Consider the following 25,170-nt stretch of genomic DNA (forward strand, 5'->3'; position numbering starts at 1 on the left):
CATACAACTACCTCTCTCTTTTACTTATATCCCTAATTTCCTAGTGCCTCCTACCTCCATTGGAAAATGTTGGAAAAAGCACCTCACATATTTTTGTATCAGTTTAATTACTACTAACAGTTTTGTATAACTAAGATACTTAGTCATTTTTTTTGTTGATTTAAAAACATTTAGATAAGAAATTGGGCTCATCAGCATCTGTTTTTTGGGGGTTACAAGTGCCCATAGAGCTCCAAAATGAAATACTTCACATGCATGTAGTGAACACCCATTAGAAGTATGCTGGGAAGGCTGATCATGACATCATACTGATTTGACATCAGAGGTGTCATTTTGGAGTTCAACACTCCCCGTTAAGCAGCAGGAAGGATCAACCCCCACCCCACCCCTTCAGTGCTATTGAAAGGAATCATCAGCTACTTACAGGTTAGTTGCTGCTTGATTTCTTCTGGCTTTTGCTATGATTCTACAAGTGTTTGGTGCTTTTTATAGTTGTTTCAAGTTGCAAAATTCTATAGGGAATGGTGTGGCAGGTACACGAGGAGTTTTTGCTGACCTGCACAAGCCAGTTGCTCCCAGACATGTGTGCACTTTCCCCTTAACATGTAGCATAACATGGAGAAGGAACAGAGACCACACAGAGCAGGACAAGCTGCTGGAAGAGAGAGGAGGAGCAGGGGGTGGTGGGAAAGCAACCAACTTGTAAATCTGCAGCCTGTAAATCAGAAAATGTGTGATGAGGGGTAAGTGGGATGTGAGAAGGAAGGGAGATTAAAGGGAGATGGTGTCTTAAGTGGTAATGTTACTGAATTTGTAATCCAGAGGCTCAGGCTAATGTCCTGGAGACATGGGTTCAAATGCCACCACATCAGCTGGTGGAATTTAAATTCAATTAATTGATTTTAAAAAATCAATAAATTAATAAAATCTGGAATTGAAAGCTAGTCTCAGTAATGGTGCTATGGTACTATCATCGATTGTTGTAAAAATCTATCTGGTTCACTAATGTGCGTTAGGGAAGTAAATCGGCCATCCTTGCTGATCTGGCCTATTGTGACTCCAGACCCACAGCAATGTGGTTGACTCTTTTCTGCCCTCTGAAATGGCCTAGCAAGCCACTCAGTTTTCATGGGCAACATCTGTTGCCCTTGCCAGTGATGTCCACATCCCAGAACTGGGAACACAATCTCAGAATAAAGGGAAAGCCATTTAGGACTGAGATGAGGTGGAAAGTCTTCACTCACAGGATGGTGCATCTTTGGAATTCTCTGCCCCAGAGTGTGGTGGAAGCTCAGTCACTGAGTAAGTTCAAGACAGAGATTAATAGATTTCTAGTTACTCATGACATCAAGGGATATGGGGAAAGTGTGGAAATATGGGGTTGAGGTAGACGATCAGCCATGATCTAGAATGGCGGCGCAAGCTCGAAGGACTGAATGTCCGACTCCTGCTCCTATGTTTCTAAAAAAAAAAGTAAAGGGATCATCGATGGTTTCAGCCCTGCTCTGGCCACGGCCTCAGCAATGGGTGTCCTAATAATGGCCAGCACTGTCTCCTCCATGGGGATTAGGCATGCCTGTCTCCTCCTCCAGTTCGAAAAAAAAGAAAGACCTGCATTTATATAGAGCATTTCAGGACCACAGAGTGTCCCAAAACACTTTACAGCTAATTGTGTACTTTATTGTAATTTAGGAAATGCAGAAGCCAATTTGCATGCAGCAAGCTCCACCAACAGAAATATACTAATGACCAGATAGTCTGTTTTTTGTGATTTAATGAAGGGATAAATATTGGCCAGGACACTGAGGAGAACCGCCTGCTCCTCTCCTTTGCTGTGGGATCTTTTACATCTACCTGAGAGGGCAGACAGGGCCTCAGTTTAACATCTCACCCAAAAAACAGCACCTCCAACAGTGCAGCACTCCCTCAGTACCACACTGGAGTGTCAGCCTGGATTTATGTGCTCCAGTCCTGGAGTGGGACTTGAACTCACAGCTTACTGACTCAGGCGAGCGTTCTACCGACTGAGCCATGACTGACACTCCTCAGCTCCTGTTGCTTCCAGTTGTTCACCATCTTGTCCTGCAAGAGAGAGGGAAGTGTATCAGTGAGTGTGATGCAGTCTGTTTGAGTATTGTGGCGTCTTAGTTGATTGATGCAGGTGTGAGACTTGCAGCAGTTGTGTGTGTGAGAGGGTGAGGTGAAGCATATGAATGTTGGGTATGAATCCTGTTTGATAAAGATTGTTGGTAATTTGAGTAGTGTCTGAGTCTAGTGGTGCTGTTGTTAGGATATGACATTTGAAGATGTATTCACTGACCTTGACTTCTTGTGTGAGGTCATTAAATTTCTTGTGGCACTGCCTCCAGGTCCTCGGGAATTGACTCCTTACATTGATCTCCATGACTATCTGTTCCAATTCACTTTTGAGCATGTGACTGGAGGGCCTTGAGGCCCTTGCGGTTTCAGGACAACTATACTTTACACCTCCTGTACAAAGGCCTCCAAATCTTGAAGTCCGCTCTCTCCCATGATGTGCTATTTTTCACTGTTTCCCAGTTTCAGTTCCTTCACGACTGCCAACACCTAATGCAACCACAATGTACCTGCACTTTAAAAGGTGCAGGCTAGCTTTACGCAGTGCAGGCTTGCTTTAATTAGTGTTGGAAAGTTACGATTTTGGGTCCCCTGTTGATGTGTAAGATTAGATAAGAGTTGGGGTTTTTTATACCCCCTTCTATGGTGGGAACAAATTTGGCAATACAAAGGTTCCCACATGGGAGACATATCAAGAAAGCAAATGCACATGGGATACAAGGTAACTTGATAAGGTGACTTCAAAATTGGCTTAGCTGAAGGAGACAGAGAGTGATGACAGACGGCTGTTTTAGTGACTGGAAGCCAATGTCCAGTGGTGTACCACAGGGATCTGTGCTGGGTCCCCTATTGTTTGTCATTTATATAAACGACATAGATGACCATATGGGGGGGTAGGATCAGTAAGTTCGCGGATGACACAAAGATTGGCCGAGTGGTTAACAGTGAGGTGGAGTGTCTTAGGTTATAGGAAGATATAGACGGGATGGTCAAATGGGCAGAAAAGTGGCAGATGGAATTTAACGCTGAAAAGTGTGAGGTGATACACTTTGGAAGGAGTAATGGGACACGGAAGTATTCAATGAATGGCCTGACTCTGGGAAGTTCCGAGGAACAAAGGGACCTTGCGTGTTTGTCCATAGATCTCTGAAGGCAGAAGGGCAGGTTAATAGGGTGGTGAAAAAGGCATATGGGACACTTGTCTTTATCAATCGAGGCATAGATTACAAAAGCAGGGAGGTCATGTTGGAGTTGTACAGAACTTTGGTAAGGCCACAGCTGGAGTACTGTGTGCAATTCTGGTCGCCACATTATAGGAAGGATGTGATTGCATTGGAGGGGGTGCAGAGGCGATTCACCAGGATGTTGCCTGGGATGGAACATTTAAGCTATGAAGAGAGGTTGGATAGGCTTGGGTTGTTTTCGCTGGAGCAGAGAAGACTGAGGGGTGACCTGATTGAGGTGTACAAGATTATGAGGGGCATGGACAGGGTGGATAGGGAGCAGCTGTTCCCCTTAGTTGAAGGGTCAGTTACGAGGGGTCACAAGTTTAAGGTGAGGGGCGGGAGGTTTAAGGGGGATTTGAGGAAGAACATTTTTACCCAGAGGGTGGTGACGGTCTGGAATGCCTGGGAGGGTGGTAGAGGCAGGTTGCCTCACATCCTTTAAAGAGTACCTGGATGAGCACTTGGCATGTCATAACATTCAAGGCTATGGGCCAAGTGCTGGCAAATGGGATTAGGTAGACAGGTCAGGTGTCTTTAATGCATCAGTGCAGACTCGATGGGCCGAAAGGCCTCTTTTGCACTGTATTATTCAGTGATTCTGTGAAAGGTTGTTGTGAATCGACTTTATTGCGATAAAAGTAAAGACAAGTTTGTTAAGTTTTCAGATAAACCGTAGTCACAAACTCAGGCAGTGGTTCACAGCCTAATACAGATATTACCTGTATTAGAGACTGGACGGCAGAGTGCACAATTCTTTCTCTTGCAGCTTTTGGTCTTCAAGTTTTTGTTCAGTGTCTCTCTCGTCTCTTGTCTGAAAATTCTCTGCTGGACAGTGTCAAAGACAAGACTTCTTTTATCCTGCCAGATTTCCAATTAACCCTCTCCTCTACCAATCAGTGATTAGTCTTGTATTAAAGAATGCCGTTCTTCATTAACCAAGGATCATTTTGTGATGGTTGTGATTTGCGCAAGTAGTACCCCTTTGTGTTGACTACTTTATCTCGATGCTTTTACATTCCGAGGTTCCTATCTCATTATGAGAGAAATCTACACAGAAGCTGTTTTCAATGTCTGCTCTCAAGGTCTCACCTTTTACTGCAAGTAAGCATTTTAAAACTTGACATAATCTCCCAGAATCCCTCTACCTTGACATCTTGTCTTTACTGTGCCCTAAGTTTTTCCATTTTAATCACACTACAAAAAAGGGTTCTAATAAAGCTAAATGTTAGTTTATGATAAGTTACTTGTTCATTTATAATAGCTGGATTTTAACAAGTAGTACTCTGGTTCGTAACTTGCAGATGCATGCAGCCATTGGACAGCATGGTTATCATTGGCTGCACACAACAGTCATGCTGTCTGCATTATATTGAAGACGTGGGATAATCATGCATCATGATTCCTGATCCTGTTTTTGGGGGCAATCCAATTTAGGCCCCTTAGTGTTTTATAGGTTTTATTCTTAGCATTAAAAAGTTGGGGAGGGGGAAATTAAAGGGCTAATTTAGAGAAAATCAATTTTATTTTGAACTTCAGTGAACTTCAAGTGATTAACAATACACAGTTAATCATCGGCATGGTCCTGTTGAGCCGAATGGCCTGTTTCTGTGCTGTAGTAATACTATGTATATTTACACAGCTGACAGACACCACTTTTATGGGCTTCAGTGGCACTTACAAAAGTTTTGGCCAGCATGCATATTTTATCCAATTTTTCCTTATTGTGTACATTTACCTTATCATGCATGCCAGATGATTTTAGCTTGTTGTGTACTCTGTATCATTTAAACTGGTCATGTACTCTAGCATTCTTATTTTTTCAGACTTTGGAATGTGCAAAGTATACTTACTTGAGTTACCCACCTATTAAGTTCTTTTCTACTTTGACATGGTGAGGTGAGAGTGCCCTTGACATCACGGCAGCATTTGACAGAGTATGGCATCAAGGAGTCCTAACAAAATTGGAGTCTGTGGGAATCGGGAGGAAAACTCTCCGCTGGTTGGAGTCATACCTAGCACAAAGGAAGATGGTTGTGGTTGTTGGAGGTCAATCATTTCAGTCCCAGGAAATTACTGCAGGAGTTCTTCAGGGTAGTGTCCTCGGCTCAACCATCTTCAGCTGCTTCATCAGTGACCTTCCCTCCATCATAATGTTAGAAGTGGGGATGTCGCTGCACAATGTTCAGCACCATTCACGACTCCTTCAGATACTGAAGCAGCCCGTATCCAGATGCAGCAAGACCTGGACAACATCCAGGCTTGTACTGATAAGTGGCAAGTAGCATTCGTGCCACACAAGTGCCAGGCAATGACGATCTCAAATAAGAGAGAATCTGACCATCTCCCCTTGACGTCCAATGGCATTCCCATCGCTGAATCCCCCACTATCAACATCCTCGGGTCACCATTGATCAGAAACTGAACTGGACCAGCCACATCAATGCTGTGGCTACAAGAGCAGGCTGGGAAATATGTGACGAGTAACTCACCTCCTGACTTCCCAATGCCTGTCCACCATCTACGAGGCACAAGTCAGGAGTGTGATGAAAGATTCTCCACTTCCCTGGTTAGGTGCAGCTCCAACAACATGCAAGAAGCACGATATCATCCAGGACAAAGCAGCCCGCTTGATTGACACCCCGTCCATCACCTTCGACATTCACTTCCTCCACCACCAACGCACAGTGGCAGCAGTGTGTACCATCTACAAGATTCAGTGCAGCAACTCACCAAAGCTCCTTTTGACAGCATCTTCCAGCCCCGCGATCTCTATCTAGAAGGACAAGGGCAGCAGATGCATGGGAACACCACCACCTGCAAGTTCCCCTCCAAGCCACACACCATCCTGATTTGGAACTATATCGCCATTCCTTCACTGTCGCTGGGTCAAAATCCTGGAACTCCCTTCCTAATAGCACTGTTGGTGCACCCACACCTTAAGCACTGCAGCAATTCAAGAAGGCAGCTCCCCACCACCTTCTCAAGGGTAATTAGAGATGGGCAAGAAATGCTGGCCTAGCCAGCGATGCCCACATCCCCTGAATGAATAAAAAAAATTTTCTGAAAGTTCCAGTTATATTTGAGATTACATGGGATTGGGATGATCAGTACTTCAGTTTGTCTTTTTGTTTTTAAATAGTCTATGAGCAATATCAGTAAATATCTTGTCTCAAATTCCCTTCCAGAGTTTGGCATTGAAAGTCTGGTCGAGGGATCCATTTGCATCATACCTTTTGCATCATCATGCACATTATGCAATATGTCACTAGCACAATGCATGCTCATCTCAGGATCCACTGGGGAGAGGAAGAATTCTTATCTTAAAGTTGCAAAGAAATTGTTTTTTCTTTAACTGATCCACCAATCAGGAAAAATCTTGGAATATATTGGTAGATTTTAAAATGATTTTAATTATCTCTGCAGTGATTCTATGGTGATGTTGCATTGTGCCAACGGCAGGCTTTAATTAATGGAATTGCTCCTAAAATTGTTTGTAACTGCTTTGTTGATCCAGAGCCAAAGTATTGCAGACAGAGTATGCTGTATGGTTGATCTGTGCTGTTGCACCTTTTGTGTTTATATGCCACTACAATATAGTGGCATGTCCATGTCCATTTATCTCAAGTAGACCTGTAACAAAACCTTAACAGTTTCTTTATAATGACCAAGTTGAGGCAGCATATTAAGTCCAGGTCTCAGTCGGCAGGGGCTGTTTAGGGCAAAGAGAGAGAAGTTAGATGATTTTTACTAACGGAGTGATAATTAAAGACCAAGCTGCATTAAGAAGGTCCAACAAAGAGTAACTGGAATTATTCCAAGCCTTCGTCAACTAAGTTATGAAAAAGGTTGATGCAAGCATTTTCACTGGTGAAAAAACTGGGGAGAAATGTGATACATGTTAAAATGAGCAAGCTGTTTAACTTTCAAAAGAAGCTTGAGTCTCAAGGAAGATTCACAAGCCTTGAGCACGGTTAGTGAGATTAGAAAAATATGTACCCACAGGATAGTGGATGGGTAGAACAAATTTTCAAAACTAATTTACAGCTTTTAATAGCAGGATCAATATCTATAGAGATAGTAATAGTACTGTTTGATTTGCCTTTGTATCTGGGGAGGTAGTTTTCCTTAAAGTCGCGGTGTGATGAGGGTGAGATTAAAACAAAGAGATGGAATAACAATATATGGACACTGGAGTAGGGGTGAAAACCTGAGACCTTTACTTGCTCCAGACATAATGAGATGACTTTTACAGAAACCCCCCCCGGATATCGGGGGATTTGGCGGGGTGGGGGGCTGGAAAATGCCTCCGGCAGAGGGCCGCCACGCGCCCCGACACCGGGAAGGCCCGGTCTGATAATGCCAGCGGTGGCAAGGCCTACTGGCAGCACCCACTCGGCGACCAGACTGCCATTTAAATATTTAAATAAATTAAAATTAATGAATTAATGAGACCTACGTTCCCGCCATCTGTCCCGGTGCGATCTTTGTGCTGCTGGCTGGCACTCCCATGCCTTTGGATCCCTGTCCAGGGAACCAAGGCGAAACACTGGTGGGGAGGGGGGAGAAGGTAATTTTTTCAGTGCGGAGGGGTTGGGGGTGGTGCAGGCTGGGGGCACGTTCTATCACAGATAAGTGGCTCCAATGTTAATTTTTGGACTAGAAAGGTGGTTTTGTTACAGTTATTTTAAGCTTGTACAGATCAGCAACAAAGTAAAAAATGGAAGGTATGTTAACTGATGGTCAGGTCGGACACGGGAAAAAATGGAAGGACTCGGGCTGGAAAGATGTGGTTCTGTCGGGCTTGGGTCGGGTTTTTTTTTGCAGACCCAAGTAGGCCTTTAGGGTGGCGGGGGGAAGGTCAGGTGGACAAGGTAAGTGTTTTGTGGGGGAGAGGGCAAATAATTAATTTAAGATTATTGGACGAAAGGGAGGGGGCAAAATAAATAGTCATAGAGTACTGTAACAGGCCCTTCGGCCCACTAAGTCTGTGCCGACCAACAACCACCCATTTATACTAATCTGATATTCCCTACCACATCCTCACCATTCTCCTACCACCTACCTACACTAGGGGCAATTTACAATGGCCAATTTACCTATCGACCTGCAAGTCTTTGGCTGTGGGAGGAAACGGGAGCACCCGGCGGAAACCCACGCGATCACATGGAGAACTTGCAAACTCCGCACAGGCAGTACCCAGAACTGAACCCGGGTCGCTGGAGCTGTGAGGCTACGGTGCTAACCACTGTGCCGCCCCAAATGTATTTAATTTTTTTAATTAAGTGTTTCTTTAAATATTTAAATTGAACGATAGGGCTTGAAGCCCTTTAAAAATGGCATCAGCGCCTTCACTCAGGCAGCTGATGCCAATGCCAGGGACAAACAGCCCTCCCCCTCCACGCCATTAGTGGGGAGGGAGGGGGATGGCAGCGGCCCACCCCGGCTATTTAAATGAGTCGCTGCACTTAATATCGCAGCGGTCCGCATGGACGGGTCACCATTGTTTTCCCCCGCCACCAATTTTGGCAGCAGGAGTATAAATTTCAGCCCACCGTTCTTGTGTTGTTGAATCCTTATTGCTATTGTGAACCCTCCTCATCAGCAGTCATTTGGGAAAGCAATGTGAAAGCCTTTTGTTACAACCAAGTGAGAAATGTGTCTAGGGGTCTTTTGCTGTCTTTACCTGGTCTTGTTATAGCATGGTTTAATTTTAAACACAGTGTTTTGAGCTGCCCCTTTGTGAATCCTTGCTCACGACCTTCCAATTGTAAGGCAGAGAAATGAGCACAAACGGGCTTTCTTTGGTTTAAAGAAGAATGATGAAATTTATTAAACCTTAAACTTAAACTCTAATACGCCTACGGATATATGACGCGCCCACGCTAGTATGCACACTCGATATAAACATGCAGATAGGGACAGAAAAGAGCAGAAGAAAAGGTAAGTAGAACAGTTTGAGGCAATATCTTGTTACTGTTTCTCAAGATCGTTGTAGTCCTTGATTGAAGGTTAATGGTCTTGCGTTTCGTTGAGGCCCTTTCGTCTTCTTAAAACCTTGTTCATATAGGAAACCATTTTCTCTTTGAGTTTCACGTGTTTTCACAAGATTCAGTTCTGTGGGAAGAGATGGAGGCAGGCAGAGAGGGTTCTGCTTCAGTTCCAGGAGCACAGCCTTCTTCACTCCATGAGCACACAGCTTTCTGTCTGTTCCAATTCCTTTGTTGGGAGTTCAAATTCAAAAAAACTCCCAGGTTGGCCAGCAGGTTAGTCATGTGACTATCTCCTTGTATGGAGCAGTCTCTTCAAAATCTTTTGTTGAAAGTTCAAATTCTCTGCAACAGCCAGTTAGTCAAGTGACTGAAGCTGGTCTGACCACTTCTGTGTATTGGGGAAGTAACTGCTGGATCCCCATTGTTTCAACATTGGTACTATGCAAATGTCCTTCCAGTCAGGGCTTGCAATTTTAGTTCATGTGACGACATAATGTGTGCCTCAGTCTTGGCAGGTGGAGGGGGGGGTTGCTTGACACCTATAATGGAGTCACAGTTTCCTTAACTAAGAACAACTGTTACCCAGAGGGAGATATTGAAGGTAATAAAAGAAAACTTCAAACTCTCCCCTAATCCGTGTTTTTTTCCAAAAATCTTCTCTCCTGTAGTGACTAATGTTTATGGTACTGTTCACTGGATGCAGGCACAGAACTGTACCTGAAGTATTAATAACTGCATTCAGTTTCCCTGGTCCATTATTCCAGTCGAAGTGGTCATTATTCGGGAAGCATGGGTTAGAATCATAGAAAGTTTAAGGCTCAGAAAGGGACCACTTGGCCCATCGTGTCTGTGCCGGTCGAAAAAGGATCCACCTATTCTAATCCCACCCTCCAGCATTTGATCCGTAGCCCTGCAGATTACGGCACTTGAGGTGCACTCCTTTTGAATGTGTTGAGGGTCTCTGCCTCAACTACCCTTTCAGGCAGTGAGTTCCAGAGCCCCAACACCCTCTGGGTGAAAACGTTTTTCCTTATCTCCCCTCTAATTTTTCTACCAATCACTTTAAATCTATGCCCCCTCGTCACTGACCTCTCTGCTAGGGTGAATAGACCCTTCACCTCCACTCTATCCAGGCCCTTCACAATTTTGTATATCTCATTCAAATGTCCCCTCAGCCTTCTCTGTTCCAAGGAGAACAACCCCAGTCTATCCAATCTTTCCTCATAGTTGCATTTTTCCAGTTCTGGCAACATCCTCATGAATCTCCTCTATAGCATTTCTAGTGCAATTATGTCCTTTCTGTAATGAGGTGGCCAGAACTGCACACAGTACTCAAGTTGTGGTCTACCAATGAGTGATACAGTTCCAGCATATCCTCCCTACCCTTATATTCTATACCTTGGCTAATAAAGGAAAGGATTCCAAATGCCTTCTTAACCACCTTATCGACCTGTCCTGCTACCTTCAGGGATCTGTGGACATTCACACCAAGGTCCCTCACTTCCTCTCCACTTCTCAGTATTTTCCCATTTACCATGTATTCCTTTGCCTTATTTGACCTCCCCAAATGCATCACCTCACACTTCTCCAGGTTGAATTCTATTTGCCACTTTTCTGCCCATCTGACCAGCCTATCAATATCTTCCTGCAGCCTACATCTATCCTCCTCGTTATCTACCACACGGCCAATCTTTGTGTCGTCTGCAAACTTCTTGATCATGCCCCCTACATTTACATCCAAATCGTTAATTTATACCACAGAAAGCAGGGGACCCAGTACTGAGCCCTGCAGAACACCACTGGAAGCTAAATCACCTGTCAACAATTACCCTTTGTTTCCTGCCACTGCGCCAATTTTGTATCCACCTTGCTGCATTTCCCTGGATCCCATGGGATTTTACTTTTTTAACCAGTCTGCCATATGAGACCTTGTCAAAAGCTTGGCTAAAATCCATTTAGACCACATCAACTGCACTACCCTCATCTATCTTACTTGTTACTTCAAAAAATTCGATCAAGTTGGTCAAACAAGATCTTCCCTTAACAAATCCATGCTGACTATCCTTGATTAATCTATGCCTTTCCAAGTGACAGTTTATCCTGTCTCTCAGAATAGATTCCAATAATTTGCCCACTACTGAGGTTAGACTGACTGGCCTGTAATTATTTGGTCTATCCTTCACTCCCTTTTTAAACAGAGGTACAATGTTAGCAGTTCTTCAGTCCTCTGGCACCACTCCTGTATCCAGTGAGGACTGGAAAATGATGGTCAGACTTTCTGCTATTTCCTCTCTTGCTTCTTTTAACAGCCTAGGGTACATTTTATCTGGCCCTGGTGATTTATCAACTTTCAAGGATGCTAGTCCCATTAATACTTTCTCCCTCCCCATGTGTATCACATCCAATACTTCACACTCCTCCTTAACTACAATATCTGCATCGTCCCCCTCTTTTGTGTTGACAGTTGCAAAGTATTCATTAAGAACCATACCCACATCTTCCGCCCCGACACATAGGTTACCTTATGGTCTTTCATGGCCCTACTCTCTCCTTAGTTAACCTCTTACTCTTAATGTATTGATAAAACTTCTTTGGGTTCACCTTGATTTTTCTTGCCAATATTCTTTCATGCCTTGTCTTTGCTTTCTTAATTTCCTTTTTGATTTCACCCCTCCACTTTCTATATTCCTCTCGGCTTTCTGTAGTATTGAGCTCTCGGTGTCGGACATAAGCTTTCCTTTTCTGCCTTATCTTACCCTGTAAGCTCCTTGACAGGCATGGGGCTCTAGATTTGGCAGTCTCACCCTTTTTCTTTGTGGGTTCATGTTTACTCTGAACCCGTTGAATCTCGTTTGAATGCCTCCCACTTTTCTGACTGATCTACCTTCAAGTCCCTGTTTCCAGTCCACTTTCACTAAATCACTCCTGAGTTTAGTAAAATTGACCTTGCCCCAATTGAGAACACTAACTCCTGTTCTATTTCTATCCTTTTCCATAATTGTGTTAAAACTGACTGAATTACGAACACTACCACCAAAATGCTCTCCCACTGCCACTCCTTCCACCTGTCCATCTTCATTTCCTAAAACTAAGTCTAAAACTGCGCCCTCTCTTGTTGGACTTGCTATATACTGGCCAAAAAAAGTTCTCCTGAATGCACCTCAAGAATTCTGCTCCCTCAATTTCTTTCACACTGAAACTATCCGAGTTAATATTGGGGTAGTTAAAATCCACTAATGTTGCTGCCCTATTGTTCTTGCGAGTCAAAAATTCACAGCTGAGCCTGAATTTGTTTTCACTCTACATTCACATGCATCTTTGAGCAGAATTACTGAAAGCTGACGAGGGAGCAGTAACTGTGGATGTTTTTTTTCCATTTGCGGTACTCTTTACACTAGGTTTATTGTATTGCCTCGCCTAAAACTGCAATCAGCTATCCCAGCTCAGATCAAGGAGATCATCCTGGTCTGTTTAGTTCAATACTGCCCGTTGCGCATTTACCGATGAATCCTACGATGGGGTATTGATCCCGTCCTATAGAAATTCCATTGATTTATCCACAAACACATATATATATATACATACATATATATATATATATATATATATATATATATATATAATATATATATATATAGAGTTCTTCTTCTTCTTCTTCTTTGGCCTCCTTATGTCGAGAGACAATGGATAAGCGCCTGGAGGTGGTCAGTGGTTTGTGAAGCAGCGCCTGGAGTGGCTATAAAGGCCAATTCTCGAGTGACAGGCTCTTCCACAGGTGCTGCAGAGAAATTTGTTTGTCGGGGCTGTTAAACAGTTGGCTCTCCCCTTGCGCCTCTGTCTTTTTTCCTGCCAACTACTAAGTCTCTTCGACTCGCCACACTTTAGCCCCACCTTTATGGCTGCCCGCCAGCTCTGGCGAACGCTGGCAACTGACTCCCACGACTTGTGATCAATGTCACAGGATTTCATGTCGCGTTTGCAGATGTCTTTAAAGCGGAGACATGGACGGCCGGTGGGTCTGATACCAGTGGTGAGCTCGCTGTACAATGTGTCTTTGGGGATCCTGCCATCTTCCATGCGGCTCACATGGCCAAGCCATCTCAAGCGCCGCTGACTCAGTAGTGTGTATAAGCTGGGGATGTTGGCCGCCTCGAGGACTTCTGTGTTGGAGATACGGTCCTGCAACCTGATGCCAAGTATTCTCCGGAGACAGCGAAGATGGAATGAATTGAGACGTCGCTCTTGGCTGACATATGTTGTCCAGGCCTCGCTGCCATAGAGCAAGGTACTGAGGACACAGGCCTGATACACTCGGACTTTTGTGTTCCGTGTCAGTGCGCCATTTTCCCACACTCTCTTGGCCAGTCTGGACATAGCAGTGGAAGCCTTTCCCATGCGCTTGTTAATTTCTGCATCTAGAGACAGGTTACTGGTGATAGTTGAGCCTAGGTAGGTGAACTCTTGAACCACTTCCAGAGCGTGGTCGCCAATATTGATGGATGGAGCATTTCTGACTTCCTGCCCCATGATGTTCGTTTTCTTGAGGCTGATGGTTAGGCCAAATTCATTGCAGGCAGCCGCAAACCTTTCGATGAGACTCTGCAGGCACTCTTCAGTGTGAGATGTTAAAGCAGCATCGTCAGCAAAGAAGATTTCCCTGATGAGGACTTTCCGTACTTTGGACTTCGCTCTTAGACGGGCAAGGTTGAACAACCTGCCCCCTGATCTTGTGTGGAGGAAAATTCCTTCTTCAGAGGACTTGAACGCATGTGAAAGCAGCAGGGAGAAGAAAATCCCAAAAAGTGTGGGTGCGAGAACACAGCCCTGTTTCACGCCACTCAGGATAGGAAAGGGCTCTGATGAGGAGCCACCATTTGAATTGTGCCTTTCATATTGTCATGGTATATAGTATTCACAATAATACATCGATGTGTGCTTCTATTACAAAGTTTTGATACAGTGTAAATGAATTTTCCCTGCTCTTTGATTTTCTCCCATACTGTGTGCATTTCCCTAGCCAAGAGGGATGAATGGAGAATGTTCCCCAAACCATTTGCCAGTGGGGTTTTCAAATTAGTTGCTAGCCTGTGGACTGTGGTTATTTTTCTTTCCTTTTCTCCTTCCTCCCAAATGGCCTGTTCTTGGTATCTCATTGTTGCAAGGTGAGGAATCAGAGGAGAAACTGTGTCCTCTGTGGTACCAACGTGCTACAGTGGCATGCATTTGTAAGATAGAAATAGTCAAACAATGATGAAATGAACCTTTGCAACTATTAGAGGGGAATATGTCTTTTGTGAATCTGGTAAACATGTTTAAATACTTGTTTTTCTCATTCTAGACTGCATATCTGATTCTCATTGCGGTAATGCTTGTTGCTCGAACCTACTGTGATGTCTGGATGATTCAAAATGGGACCATGATTGAAAGGTATGTTTACAGATCTCACTGTTCATTATATCTCAATATCTGCATATAGATATAGGAACAACAGGAATGAGAATTTTCACAGCAAGAAACTTCAGTATTGTTCCTAAATCCAGGTTCTTCTCAGTTGGGAGGGTAGAGCTGTATAAAGGAGATGGGGATGAATTTCCATGGGTGAGTTGTGCTGCTTTTGCACCGATGGAAAACCATTTTCACCCAATTGTGGTCTGGAGAGGTACTTACAGCAGAGTTAACGTTTCGGGTCAGTGACGCTTCTTCGGAACTGACAAATATTAGAAATGTCACAGGTTATAAGCAAGTGAGGCGGGGGTGGGGCAAGAGATAACAAAGGAGCAGGTGTAGATTGGACAAGACCACATAGCTGACCAAAAGGTCATGGAGCAAAGGCAAACAATATGTTAATGGTGTGTTGAAAGACAAAGCATTAGTACAGATAGGGTGTTAACGGACTGAAGATTGAACAGCAGCAAGTACAAACATGAAAGAAAAAGTGGGTAAGCAAACTGAACAAACTAAGATGAAATGAAATAAACTTAAAACAAAAATGGTAAAAAATTTAAAAAAGAAAAAATAACTAAAAAATAAAAGTAAAATGGGGGGCCCGTCATGCTCTGAAATTATTGAACTCCGGCAGGCTGTAGTGAGCCAATTCGGTAAATGAGATGCTGTTCCTCGAGCATGCGTTGATGTTCACTGGAACACTGCAGCAATCCCAGGACAGAGATGTGAGCAGGGGGGAGTGTTGAAATGGCAAGCAACCGGAAGCTCAGGGTCCTGCTTGCGGACTGAGCGGAAGTGTTCCGCAAAGCGGTCACCCAGTCTGCGCTTGGTCTTCCCAGTGTAGAGGAGATCACATTGTGAGCAGCGAATACAGTATACTACATTGAAAGAAGTACAAGTAAATCGCTGCTTCACCTGAAAGGAGTGTTTGGGGCCTGGGATAGTGAGGAGAGAGGAGGTAAATGGGCAGGTATTACACCTCCTGCGATTGAAGGGGATCTTTTCTCCGCTGGTCCAGTCTGTTCCCATCTACATCCGTGATCCTTCTGACGCCCTACGTCATTTTGACAATTTCCAGTTTCCTGGTCCCAACCACCACCTCTTCACTATGGACGTCCAATCGCTCTATACGTCCATCCCCCACCAGGATGGTTTGAGGGCTCTCCGCTTCTTCCTTGAACAGAGACCCAACCAGTCCCCATCCACATCCACCCTCCTCCGCCTGGCTGAACTTGTTCTCACATTGAACAACTTCTCCTTCAACTCCACTCACTTCCTTCAAGTAAAAGGTGTTGCTAGGACCTGCATGGGTCCTAGTTATTCCTGTCTTTTTGTGGGATATGTCGAGCATTCTTTGTTCCAGTCCTACTCAGGCCCCCTCCCCCAACTCTTTTTCTGGTACATTGATGACTGTATCGGTGCTGTTTCCTGCTCCCGCCCAGAACTGGAAAACTTTATCAACTTTGCTTCCAATTTCCACCCTTCTCTCATGTTTACATGGTCCATCACTGGCACAGTGGCGCAGTGGTTAGCACCGCAGCCTCACAGCTCCAGGGACCCAGGTTCAATTCTGGGTACTGCCTGTGTGGAGTTTGCAAGTTCTCCGTGTGACCGCGTGGGTTTTCGCCGGGTGCTCCGGTTTCCTCCCACAGCCAAAGACTTGCAGGTGATAGGTAAATTGGCTGTTGTAAATTGCCCCTAGTGTAGGTAGGTGGTAGGGAATATGGGATTACTGTAGGGTTCGTATAAATGGGTGGTTGTTGGTCGGCACAGACTCGGTGGGCCGAAGGGCCTGTTTCAGTGCTGTATCTCTAAATAAACTTCCCTTCCCTTCCTCGACTTCTCTGTCTCCATCTCTGGGGATAGGTTGTCTACTAATATCCATTATAAGCCCACCGACTCCCACAGCTACCTCGACTACGCTTCTTCTCACCCTACCTCCTATAAGGACTCCATTCCATTCTCCCAGTTTCTCCGTCTCCGACGCAGCTGCTCTGATGATGCTACCTTCCATGACGGTGCTTCTGAAATGACCTCCGTTTTTCTCAACTGAGGATTCCCCCCCCACTGTTGTTGACAGGGCCCTTAACCGGCCCATTTCCCGCACCTTTACCCTCACCCCTTCCCCTCCCTCCCAGAACCATGACAGGGTTCCCCTTGTCCTCACTTTCCACCCCATCAGCCTCCATATCCAAAGGGTCATCCTCCGCCATTTCCGCCACCTCCAGCGTGATGCCACTAACAAACGCATCTTCCCCTCCCTCCCCCTGTCAGCATTCCGAAGGGATCGTTCCCTCTGCGACACCCTGGTCCTCTCCTCCATTACCCCCACCACCTCGTCCCCGTCCCATGGCACCTTCCCCTGCAATCGCAGGAAGTTTAATACCTGCCCATTTACCTCCTCTCTCCTCACTATCCCAGGCCCCAAATACTCCTTTCAGGTGAAGCAGCGATTTACTTGTACTTCTTTCAATGTAGTATACTGTATTCGCTGCTCACAATGTGATCTCCTCTACATTGGGGAGACCAAGCGCAGACTGGGTGACCGCTTTGCAGAACACCTCCGCTCTGTCCGCAAGCAGGACCCTGAGCTTCCGGTTGTTTGCCATTTCAACATTCCCCCCTGCTCTCATGCTCACATCTCTGTCCTGGGATTGCTGCAGTGTTCCAGTGAACATCAATGCAAGCTCGAGGAAAGCATCTCATTTACCGATTAGGCACACTACAGCCTGCCGGACAGAACAATGAGTTCAATAATTTCAGAGCATGACGGGCCCCTCATTTTACTTTTATTTTTAGTTATTTTTTCATTTTTACATTTTTTCCAATTTTTAAAAAAAGTTTATTTCATTTCATCTTAGTTTGTTCAGTTTGCTTACCCACTGGTTTTTTTTCATGTTCGTACTTGCTGCTGTTCAATCTTCAGTCCGTTAACACCCTATCTGTACTAATGCTTTGTCTTTCAACACACCATTATCATATTGTTTGCCTTTGCTCCATGACCTTTTGGCCAGCTAAGTGGCCTTGTCCAATCTACACCTCCTTTGTTATCTCTTGCCCCACCCCCGCCTCACTTGCTTATAACCTGTGACATTTCTAATATTTGTCAGTTCCGAAGAAGGGTCACTGACCCGAAACGTTAACTCTGCTTCTCTTTCCACAGTTGCTGCCAGACCTGCTGAGTGGTTCCAGCATTTCTTGTTTTTATTACTTACAGCAGAGTTTTCTGAATCAGCTCATTTGACTATCTATCAGAGTTGTAATTGGTACAAATTCCATTTAAAACAGGTGTACTCTGCTGGAATGCATAGAAATTAGAATGCAGCCTTCATAAAGGCTGGATAGCCAAACCACACCTCGGGTCATTATCTTTGGTAACAGGGTTTAAGCTTTGTCACTTAGAAGCCATCTGCTTACATGTTTTTCCCCTGAAAAATTCTTGGTAGGCCAGATTTCGAAAGCTGAATGCATAGTGACAACTTACAGTATAGCTAGCGTTGACCAGTAGGATCCTCTGCATGTTGTTACACACCAGCTGTACATTGAGTGAGTGGATGTACTTCCTGTTGAGATCGTTCAAGGGTTGTTCTGTGGGGAGCTTGAAAGCAACATGATGAAAGAACAGTGCAGGCAGATGAGTGTGGCTGAGGATCCTCATATATTTTATTTAAAGGCTTTTTCTAGGAGTATTTGGAGTGAAAGTACACATGTATTTTGATCAAGCTTGCATTGCATAATTTTGTCTCTGATCTCAGTCTCTATGCATGTCATGGTTTGCAGTGCAATTATTGGTCGGAGCACCAAAGATTTCAAGAGATACTTATTCAACTTTGTTGCCACAATGCCAGCTGTAAGTTTGTTTTATGTTATTTGTTATATCAGCAGTTTTAGATAGCTAATACTGAATTGATAGTCTTATGTGGGTACATGCAGTATCTGCATTACCTAATATACTGTTTACCTTGTAAATCGATCAGTTGTAGAGGTTACAAATTAAAGTTGGATGAGTATTTCTATTAAGATACTCTTGTTAGTAAAAAACAAAAATTGTGCTTCTTAAATTCTGTTTTGTATTGATACTAATTTGTAATTTATATCACTTCAGATATCTCTGATAAATAATTTCCTGAAGTTTGGCTTGAATCAACTAAAACTTCAATTCAGAGTAAGACTCACCACTTACCTGTATGAGGAGTACTTAAAGTAAGTCTGTCTATTGGAACAATATAGTATGGTATAATGAATGTGTATAGTTACTGAGAAATCAGAAAAAAGATAGTCTTGTCTGTATATTCTGACTATGTTAGAATTAAAGATGAAATATACATGGGCCTCAAGTTTGAATATGGTATCATCCTGTTTGCTCGTTATCAAACAACAATATTATTTAAATTAATTTAGAACAGCTATCTGGCTGCCTGAAGAAGCGGGGGTGGGGGGGATAAAGTAGCAGCTATTTGACGGGTCGGAAAGGAAGTTCAGGGCGCCTGAAGCCAGTACCAAAAGAAGATTTGCCAGAAAGAAGACACGTCATTCGGAAAGAGGTCTCTGGAAGGTCTGAAGACAAGGCAAGCTGCAATTTTACTTTCTTTCCACCTGCTCAAAGTATTCTGAGGAGCCTGCTGGAAGTCCCTGAGCAGGGAAGCTGCTACAAAGGAAAGATTTTCACTTACCTTGCAGGACCTCTTCATCCATCTAGACAACCCCTTGACCTGCTTTCACCTAGAGGGAAAGCCATTCCAGCTTCCTCAGTCAGGCCTGGGTTAAAATGCAAGCAGGATTCCATTGATATACTAGGACCTGGATTTGCATTAATTCATGAGGCTGCTATCTGCTTCCAGTAAGCGCCTCCGCCACCTGACTGCGATGAGCAGTTAAAATGATGGCCAGTGTGATTGCAATACGGCCTAATACACCATTTTAAGCCCCCCTCCCCATCCGTCCTGTTCCCGCCAGGCAGGGTTTGTTAAAATTGCATTTAAAATTTTTAGTAATTGGTGGGTTCTGGAGGAGACGGGATTAAAGATATAAGCTCTGATTTTGAAGGACAGGGCAAAATGTAGTTATGCAAGCTTAATGAGCAGACGCATGTGCCCAAATCTCTGTGGGAAGTGTCAGGCAAGCCCCCCCCCCCCCCCCCACCTGCCAAGAATGAGGAAAATTAATTTCACCACATGAACGTTGATTTTAAACTGCTGATGGTGAAGAAAGAACTTGCTTTAAAAAAACAATTGGAGACTTTGGCTGGAGAGAGACATTAGCATGTCCACAGATAGTACTTCGAAGGAGAAAGGGACCATTCCCTGCTCCAATTTAATCCACAATGGACTTTTGATTACCAGACGTTGAAGGTGGAAAGGCTAGCATTCCAGGTTAACTGCTAAGATGGCCGAATACACAAACAGACATGGTTGGACTGGTTTGGACACATGGCTGGCTGACTGTTGGAGTTTTTTGAATTTGAACTTCCAACAGGGAATTGAAAATCAGAAAGCTGTTTTCTCCTGGACTGAGAACACCTCTCTCCTGATTGCTCTTATCGTGCTCTCACCAGCTTCGGAAATGATTGAAAGCATATGAACATCAAGAGAGAGAAGTCTCCTACAGTGAACAAGGTTTAAGAAGAATACAGGGCCCCAATGAAAAGTAAGAGCTGTCTACAATCAAGGACTCTACGTCGAGCTAGAAACACAGAAGCAGTAACAAGAAACACACTTTAGAGACTGCCTCAAACCTCTTCATTTTATTTTTTCTTCTCTTTTCTGTCCCTAATTGCATGTGTGTATCGTGTATGCATGCTAGCATGGGCGCTGCATGTATCTGCAGGCATTAACCCAATTAGAAGTTTAATTAGGTTTAATAAATTTCACTTTTCTTCTTTAAACCTAAGAAAGCCTGTTTATGCTAATTTCTTTGCCTTCTAATTGGAAAGCTGTGAACAAGGATTCACCAAATGGGGAGCTCAAAATGCAGTATGTTTAAAATTAAGCCCTGTTACAGTAAGACCAGGTGAAGGCTGAAACGACCCCTCGACACCTTTCTCACCTGGTTGTAACAGAAGTTTGGGTGCTGGCATGCAGACTTTTACTCACAGACAAACGAGTGAACTTGGAAGTGGGAAGCCAAATTGTTCCCAATCAAAAAGAGCAAATTTCAAATCGGGTTTTCTTGTGGTTGTATGTGATTGAATACTAACGTGTCTGCAACTGAAGCTAGTAGTTCTCCAAGCCAGGATGAAGTAACTTGGGAGGAGCTGAGAAGAATGGCGAGCAGTGTGGGATCACTGTTTGTGGCAAGGCTAGGAAGTCTGAACTCCTAAGACTAGTGGCCAACCATTTTTCTCTTGAATCTGAAGATGCAGAAGCAGTGTTAGAAGCAGATCTAGACAGGGTACTGCTGGCAAAGCTACACTTGGAACAAAGGAAACTTGAATTAGAAGACAGGGAGAGAGAGAAAGAGAGAAAGAATATTTCGAAAAGAATGCAAAGAAAGAGAGTTGATGCGGCTTGAGTTAACTAGGGGGGCGCAGAGTAACCCCAGTGAAAGCATGGCCAATACGGAGGAGCATAATTCAGGGCTGGTACAAAATTGCTAAAACTCGCTCAATTAATTCTAAAATTCAGTGAGGAAGGTGTAGAAGAATTTTACGTCTCTTTTGAGCAACTGGCAAGGCTGCTAAAAAGGCCAGCTGAGACCTGGTCTCTTTTAATACAGAGCAAGCTAATTGGAAAATCCCATGAGGTTTATTCCTTATTGCCAGATGAGAGTTCATCAAATTATGAACTGACCAAAAATTCTATCCTTGGGGCATATGAATTAGTACCCGAAGTCTATCACAAAAAGTTTAGAACCCTCAAAAAGCAAGCTAATCAAACTTATCTGGAGTTTGAAAGAAGTAAGCAGCTGGCTTTTGACCAGTGGCTGAGGGCTTTAAAAATACAGCTCAGCTATGAGACTCTCAGAGAAGTAATTCTGTCAGAGGAATTTAAAAACTCTCTCCTCTTCTCAATAAAGACCCATGTGGAGGAGCAGCGGGTTCAGGGAGCCTGGCAGCAGCCATTCTGGCTGATGAATTTGCTTTAATTTATAAGTTGGTTTCCCAGGAGAGAACTTTTCCTAATCACCCCACAATGGGGATTTGAGGAAAAAATTTTCACCCAGAGGATGGTTGGAATCTGGAATACACTGCCTGAAGAGGTGGTAGAGGCAGGAACCCTCACAACATTTAAGAAGTATTTAGATGAGCACTTGAAACGCCATAGCGTACAAGGCTACAGGCCAAGTGCTGGAAAATGGGACTAGAATAGCTTGATGGCCAGCACAGACACGATGGGCCGAAGGGCCTGTTTCTGTGCTGTATAACTCTATGACTAAATCTGAAAAGGACAAAGGATGGGAAGGTTGATATCCACCCAGGCAGTCCTGGAAGAGAAAGGAAAGCAGGAGACACAGGGGGCACTCTTCCAGCCAAAAAGGAAGAGGCTGTGAGCAAGCGTGAGACTCGGAGACCAGTGTGCTTCCATTGTAATAAGGCAGTGCATTTAAAAGCTGACTGCTGGAAACTAAAGGGAAAACTGGTAGGGTTAATCAGGGCACACCCGCTCAGTGAAGACAGGACCCTGATGGAAAACACAGAACAAGCTGTCGCTTTAAATGCAGTAAGAATGCAACCCAGGAAGCTTACTGCGGCCAGTGCAGGAAAAGTTATCAGGGTTTTGTGTCTGAAGGGAAAGTAAACCCCAAACCCCTTGTTTGCCTTGGGGCAAACAAACCCATAGTGATTCTCAGGGACACAGGGTCGACTAGATCCCTTTTATTGGGAAAAGGCCTGACCTTTCCCCCAGAGAGTGCCGTGAACACCAAAATAGTGGTGAATGGTATTGGAGGGCAGTGTATACACCGGGTGCACCTGGGGTTGGGACCGGTGACTGTAGGGATTGTCCCTAATTTGCTGTGAACGGGGTTGACCTGCTCCTAGATAATGATCTGGCAGGGGTGAAGGTGGTAGCCCCCCAGTAGTGAAAGAAAGACCGCAGGAGTTCAGAGAGACAAGGCAGTGGCAGGAGACGGTCCCCTGCAGAGTCCCTGAATGTATAATGGATCAGGCCATGATCAAACCAGCTCCCCCAGAGGAGACTGCATTGGCACTGCAGGTTGATGACGATGAGGTCTGCCTGTCCGAGCCTTTCTTTGGAAAGTTGGAAACCCAGGGAATGAATTAAATGGATTCTCCCTAAGTGAGGCCCAGTGAGCCGACCCAGTATTGCAGGAGTTAGCACAGGCTGCCCTGTCTGAAAGTGAAGCAGAGGGAGTCCTTGACTGCTACTATTTAAAGAATGAGGTACTGATGAGGAAATGGAATCCTCCTCACAGACCTGAGGGCTAGAAGTGGACAGTAGTTCACCAGTTAGTGGTGCCACAGAGGTACTGGGGAGATATATTAAGAAGGGCCCACGAGACTACAATGGCTGTACATGTCGGTATATGAATGACCAAAGCCTGCATAAGACAGCAGTTTGACTGGCCAAAACTCCACAAAGATGTGGTGGAGTACTGCAGGAGTTGCCATATGTGCCATGCTGAGGGGAAACCCCAACCTACAGTGAAACCTGCACCGCTAAGTCCTGTACCGGTGTTAGGAGGACCCTCGAGCAGAGGGCTGATGAACTGGAAGGGACCCCCGCCGAGAACAAAAGGGGACAGACAGGCACACAGCTGGCAAAAGTTTAGAAAGAGATAGGGAAAATGTGATCCAAAGGGCAGGTTAAAGGAACTCCGGGAAGAATCCTGGATGAAAACCCCTACTGTCCTGTCAATCAACCCCGAAAAATGTGAAAAGTTAGACCCCACCTCCTATGTAAATGCAGACTCTAGAAACACCCCACCAGAGTTGCTAACAGCATTTTCAGGAACCTGCAGAGGAAAAGAGAGACCTCTGGGGGGAACAGAAATCATGAGGGTGCTGCCTCACCTAGTCAAAGTGTCACAGGAGAGTGCAGTCAAGTCTGCACAAATACCTGCAGGTAGGAGTGTCCCAGGGAACAAAGGGGAGAGTAACAACGATTCCTCCCCCACAGTCAGAGGAAAAGTGAACCACCCATCCTCTGAAGTCAAAAGTCTTTGCATGACTCAGAGAGTTTAAGATAGACCCACCCATTATTAACTGTCCTGAGGAAAAAAAGGGGAAGTTAAAACAGCCCTGGTACCCAGAAAATACCATTTTTAATAAGCTTTAAGATTGGTGAATGAATGGAAATGAATGAGAGAATTGCATGTTTTTTCTTTCTGTATCTTATATTTCTCTCAAACTCTGCAATGAAATGTGCCTTTTTTTTAAATCGCATTTCATTCCCCTGGGTATGGAGGTGGCAGGCAAGCCCCCCACCTGCCAAGAATGAGGAAAATTAATTTCGCCACATGAATATCGATTTTAAAATGCTTTCAAAAACAATTGGAGCCTTTGGCTGGAGAGAGACATTAGAATGTCCACAGATAGTACTTCAAAGGACAAAGGGACTGTTCTCTGCTCCAATTTAATCCACAATGGACTTTTGATTACCAGACGTTGAAGGTAGAAAGGCTAGCATTCCAGGTTAACTGCTAAGATGGCTGAATACACAAACAGACGTAGTTCACCTCTCTCATCTCACTCTCACCAGCATCGGAAACCATTGAAGACATATGAACACCAAGAGAGAAAAGTCTCCTACAGTGAATAAGGTTTAAGAAGAATACTGGGCCCCAACAAAAAGTAAGAGCTGTCTACAATCAAGGACTCTGCGTCGAGCTGGAAACACAGAAACAGTAACAAGAAACACCCTTTAGAGACTGCCTCAAACCTCTCCATTTCATTTTTTCTTCTCTTTTCTGTCCCTATTTGCATGTGTGTATCGTGTATCCATGCTAGCGTGGGCGTGGCATGTATCCGCAGGCATTAACCGAATTAGTGTTTAAGTTTAATTAGGTTCAATAAATTTCACTCTTCTTTAAGCCTATGAAAGCTTGCTTATGCTCATTTCTTTGCCTTATAATTGAAAAGCTGTGAACAAGGATTCACCAAATAGGGAGCTCAAAACACAGTGTGTTTAAAATTAAACCCTGTTAAAATAGGACCAGGTGAAGACTGAAAAGACACCTTTCTCACCTGGTCGTAACAGAAACGTATACTGAATTTTGCAATATAGCCTCTGAGTGTTCTGCATCCCTCACCCTCCTATTTGAATAAGCTACAGTTACAAGAAAAGCCTAGAGACGTTGACCTGTAACACTTTGTGGAAAATCAAGTATGGAAGCAGTTTGTAGGCTGAAGAGTTGCAACTTGCCATAAAAGTTGTTAAGGTAACAGAAACATTGTTCAGAATGGCATAGCAGAGAAGTATAGGCAACTGTGATCCCTTTTGATGTTGTTAGAT

General features: G+C 44.3%; 1 protein-coding gene across 1 annotated transcript in view; it reads left to right on the forward strand.

The window, feature by feature from the left end:
- Positions 1-25,170, forward strand: part of abcd3a (ATP-binding cassette, sub-family D (ALD), member 3a) — a 101,994-nt gene that overhangs the window by 26,593 nt on the left and 50,231 nt on the right. The window contains exons 4-6 of the mRNA XM_068036827.1: positions 14,652-14,740; positions 18,539-18,608; positions 18,864-18,961. Of these exons, the coding sequence (XP_067892928.1) occupies positions 14,652-14,740; positions 18,539-18,608; positions 18,864-18,961 (257 nt within the window). The remainder of the gene's footprint in view (positions 1-14,651; positions 14,741-18,538; positions 18,609-18,863; positions 18,962-25,170) is intronic.

The sequence above is a fragment of the Heterodontus francisci genome, chromosome 8 (assembly GCF_036365525.1).
Source record: "Heterodontus francisci isolate sHetFra1 chromosome 8, sHetFra1.hap1, whole genome shotgun sequence".
In the NCBI taxonomy this organism is placed as follows: domain Eukaryota; kingdom Metazoa; phylum Chordata; class Chondrichthyes; order Heterodontiformes; family Heterodontidae; genus Heterodontus; species Heterodontus francisci.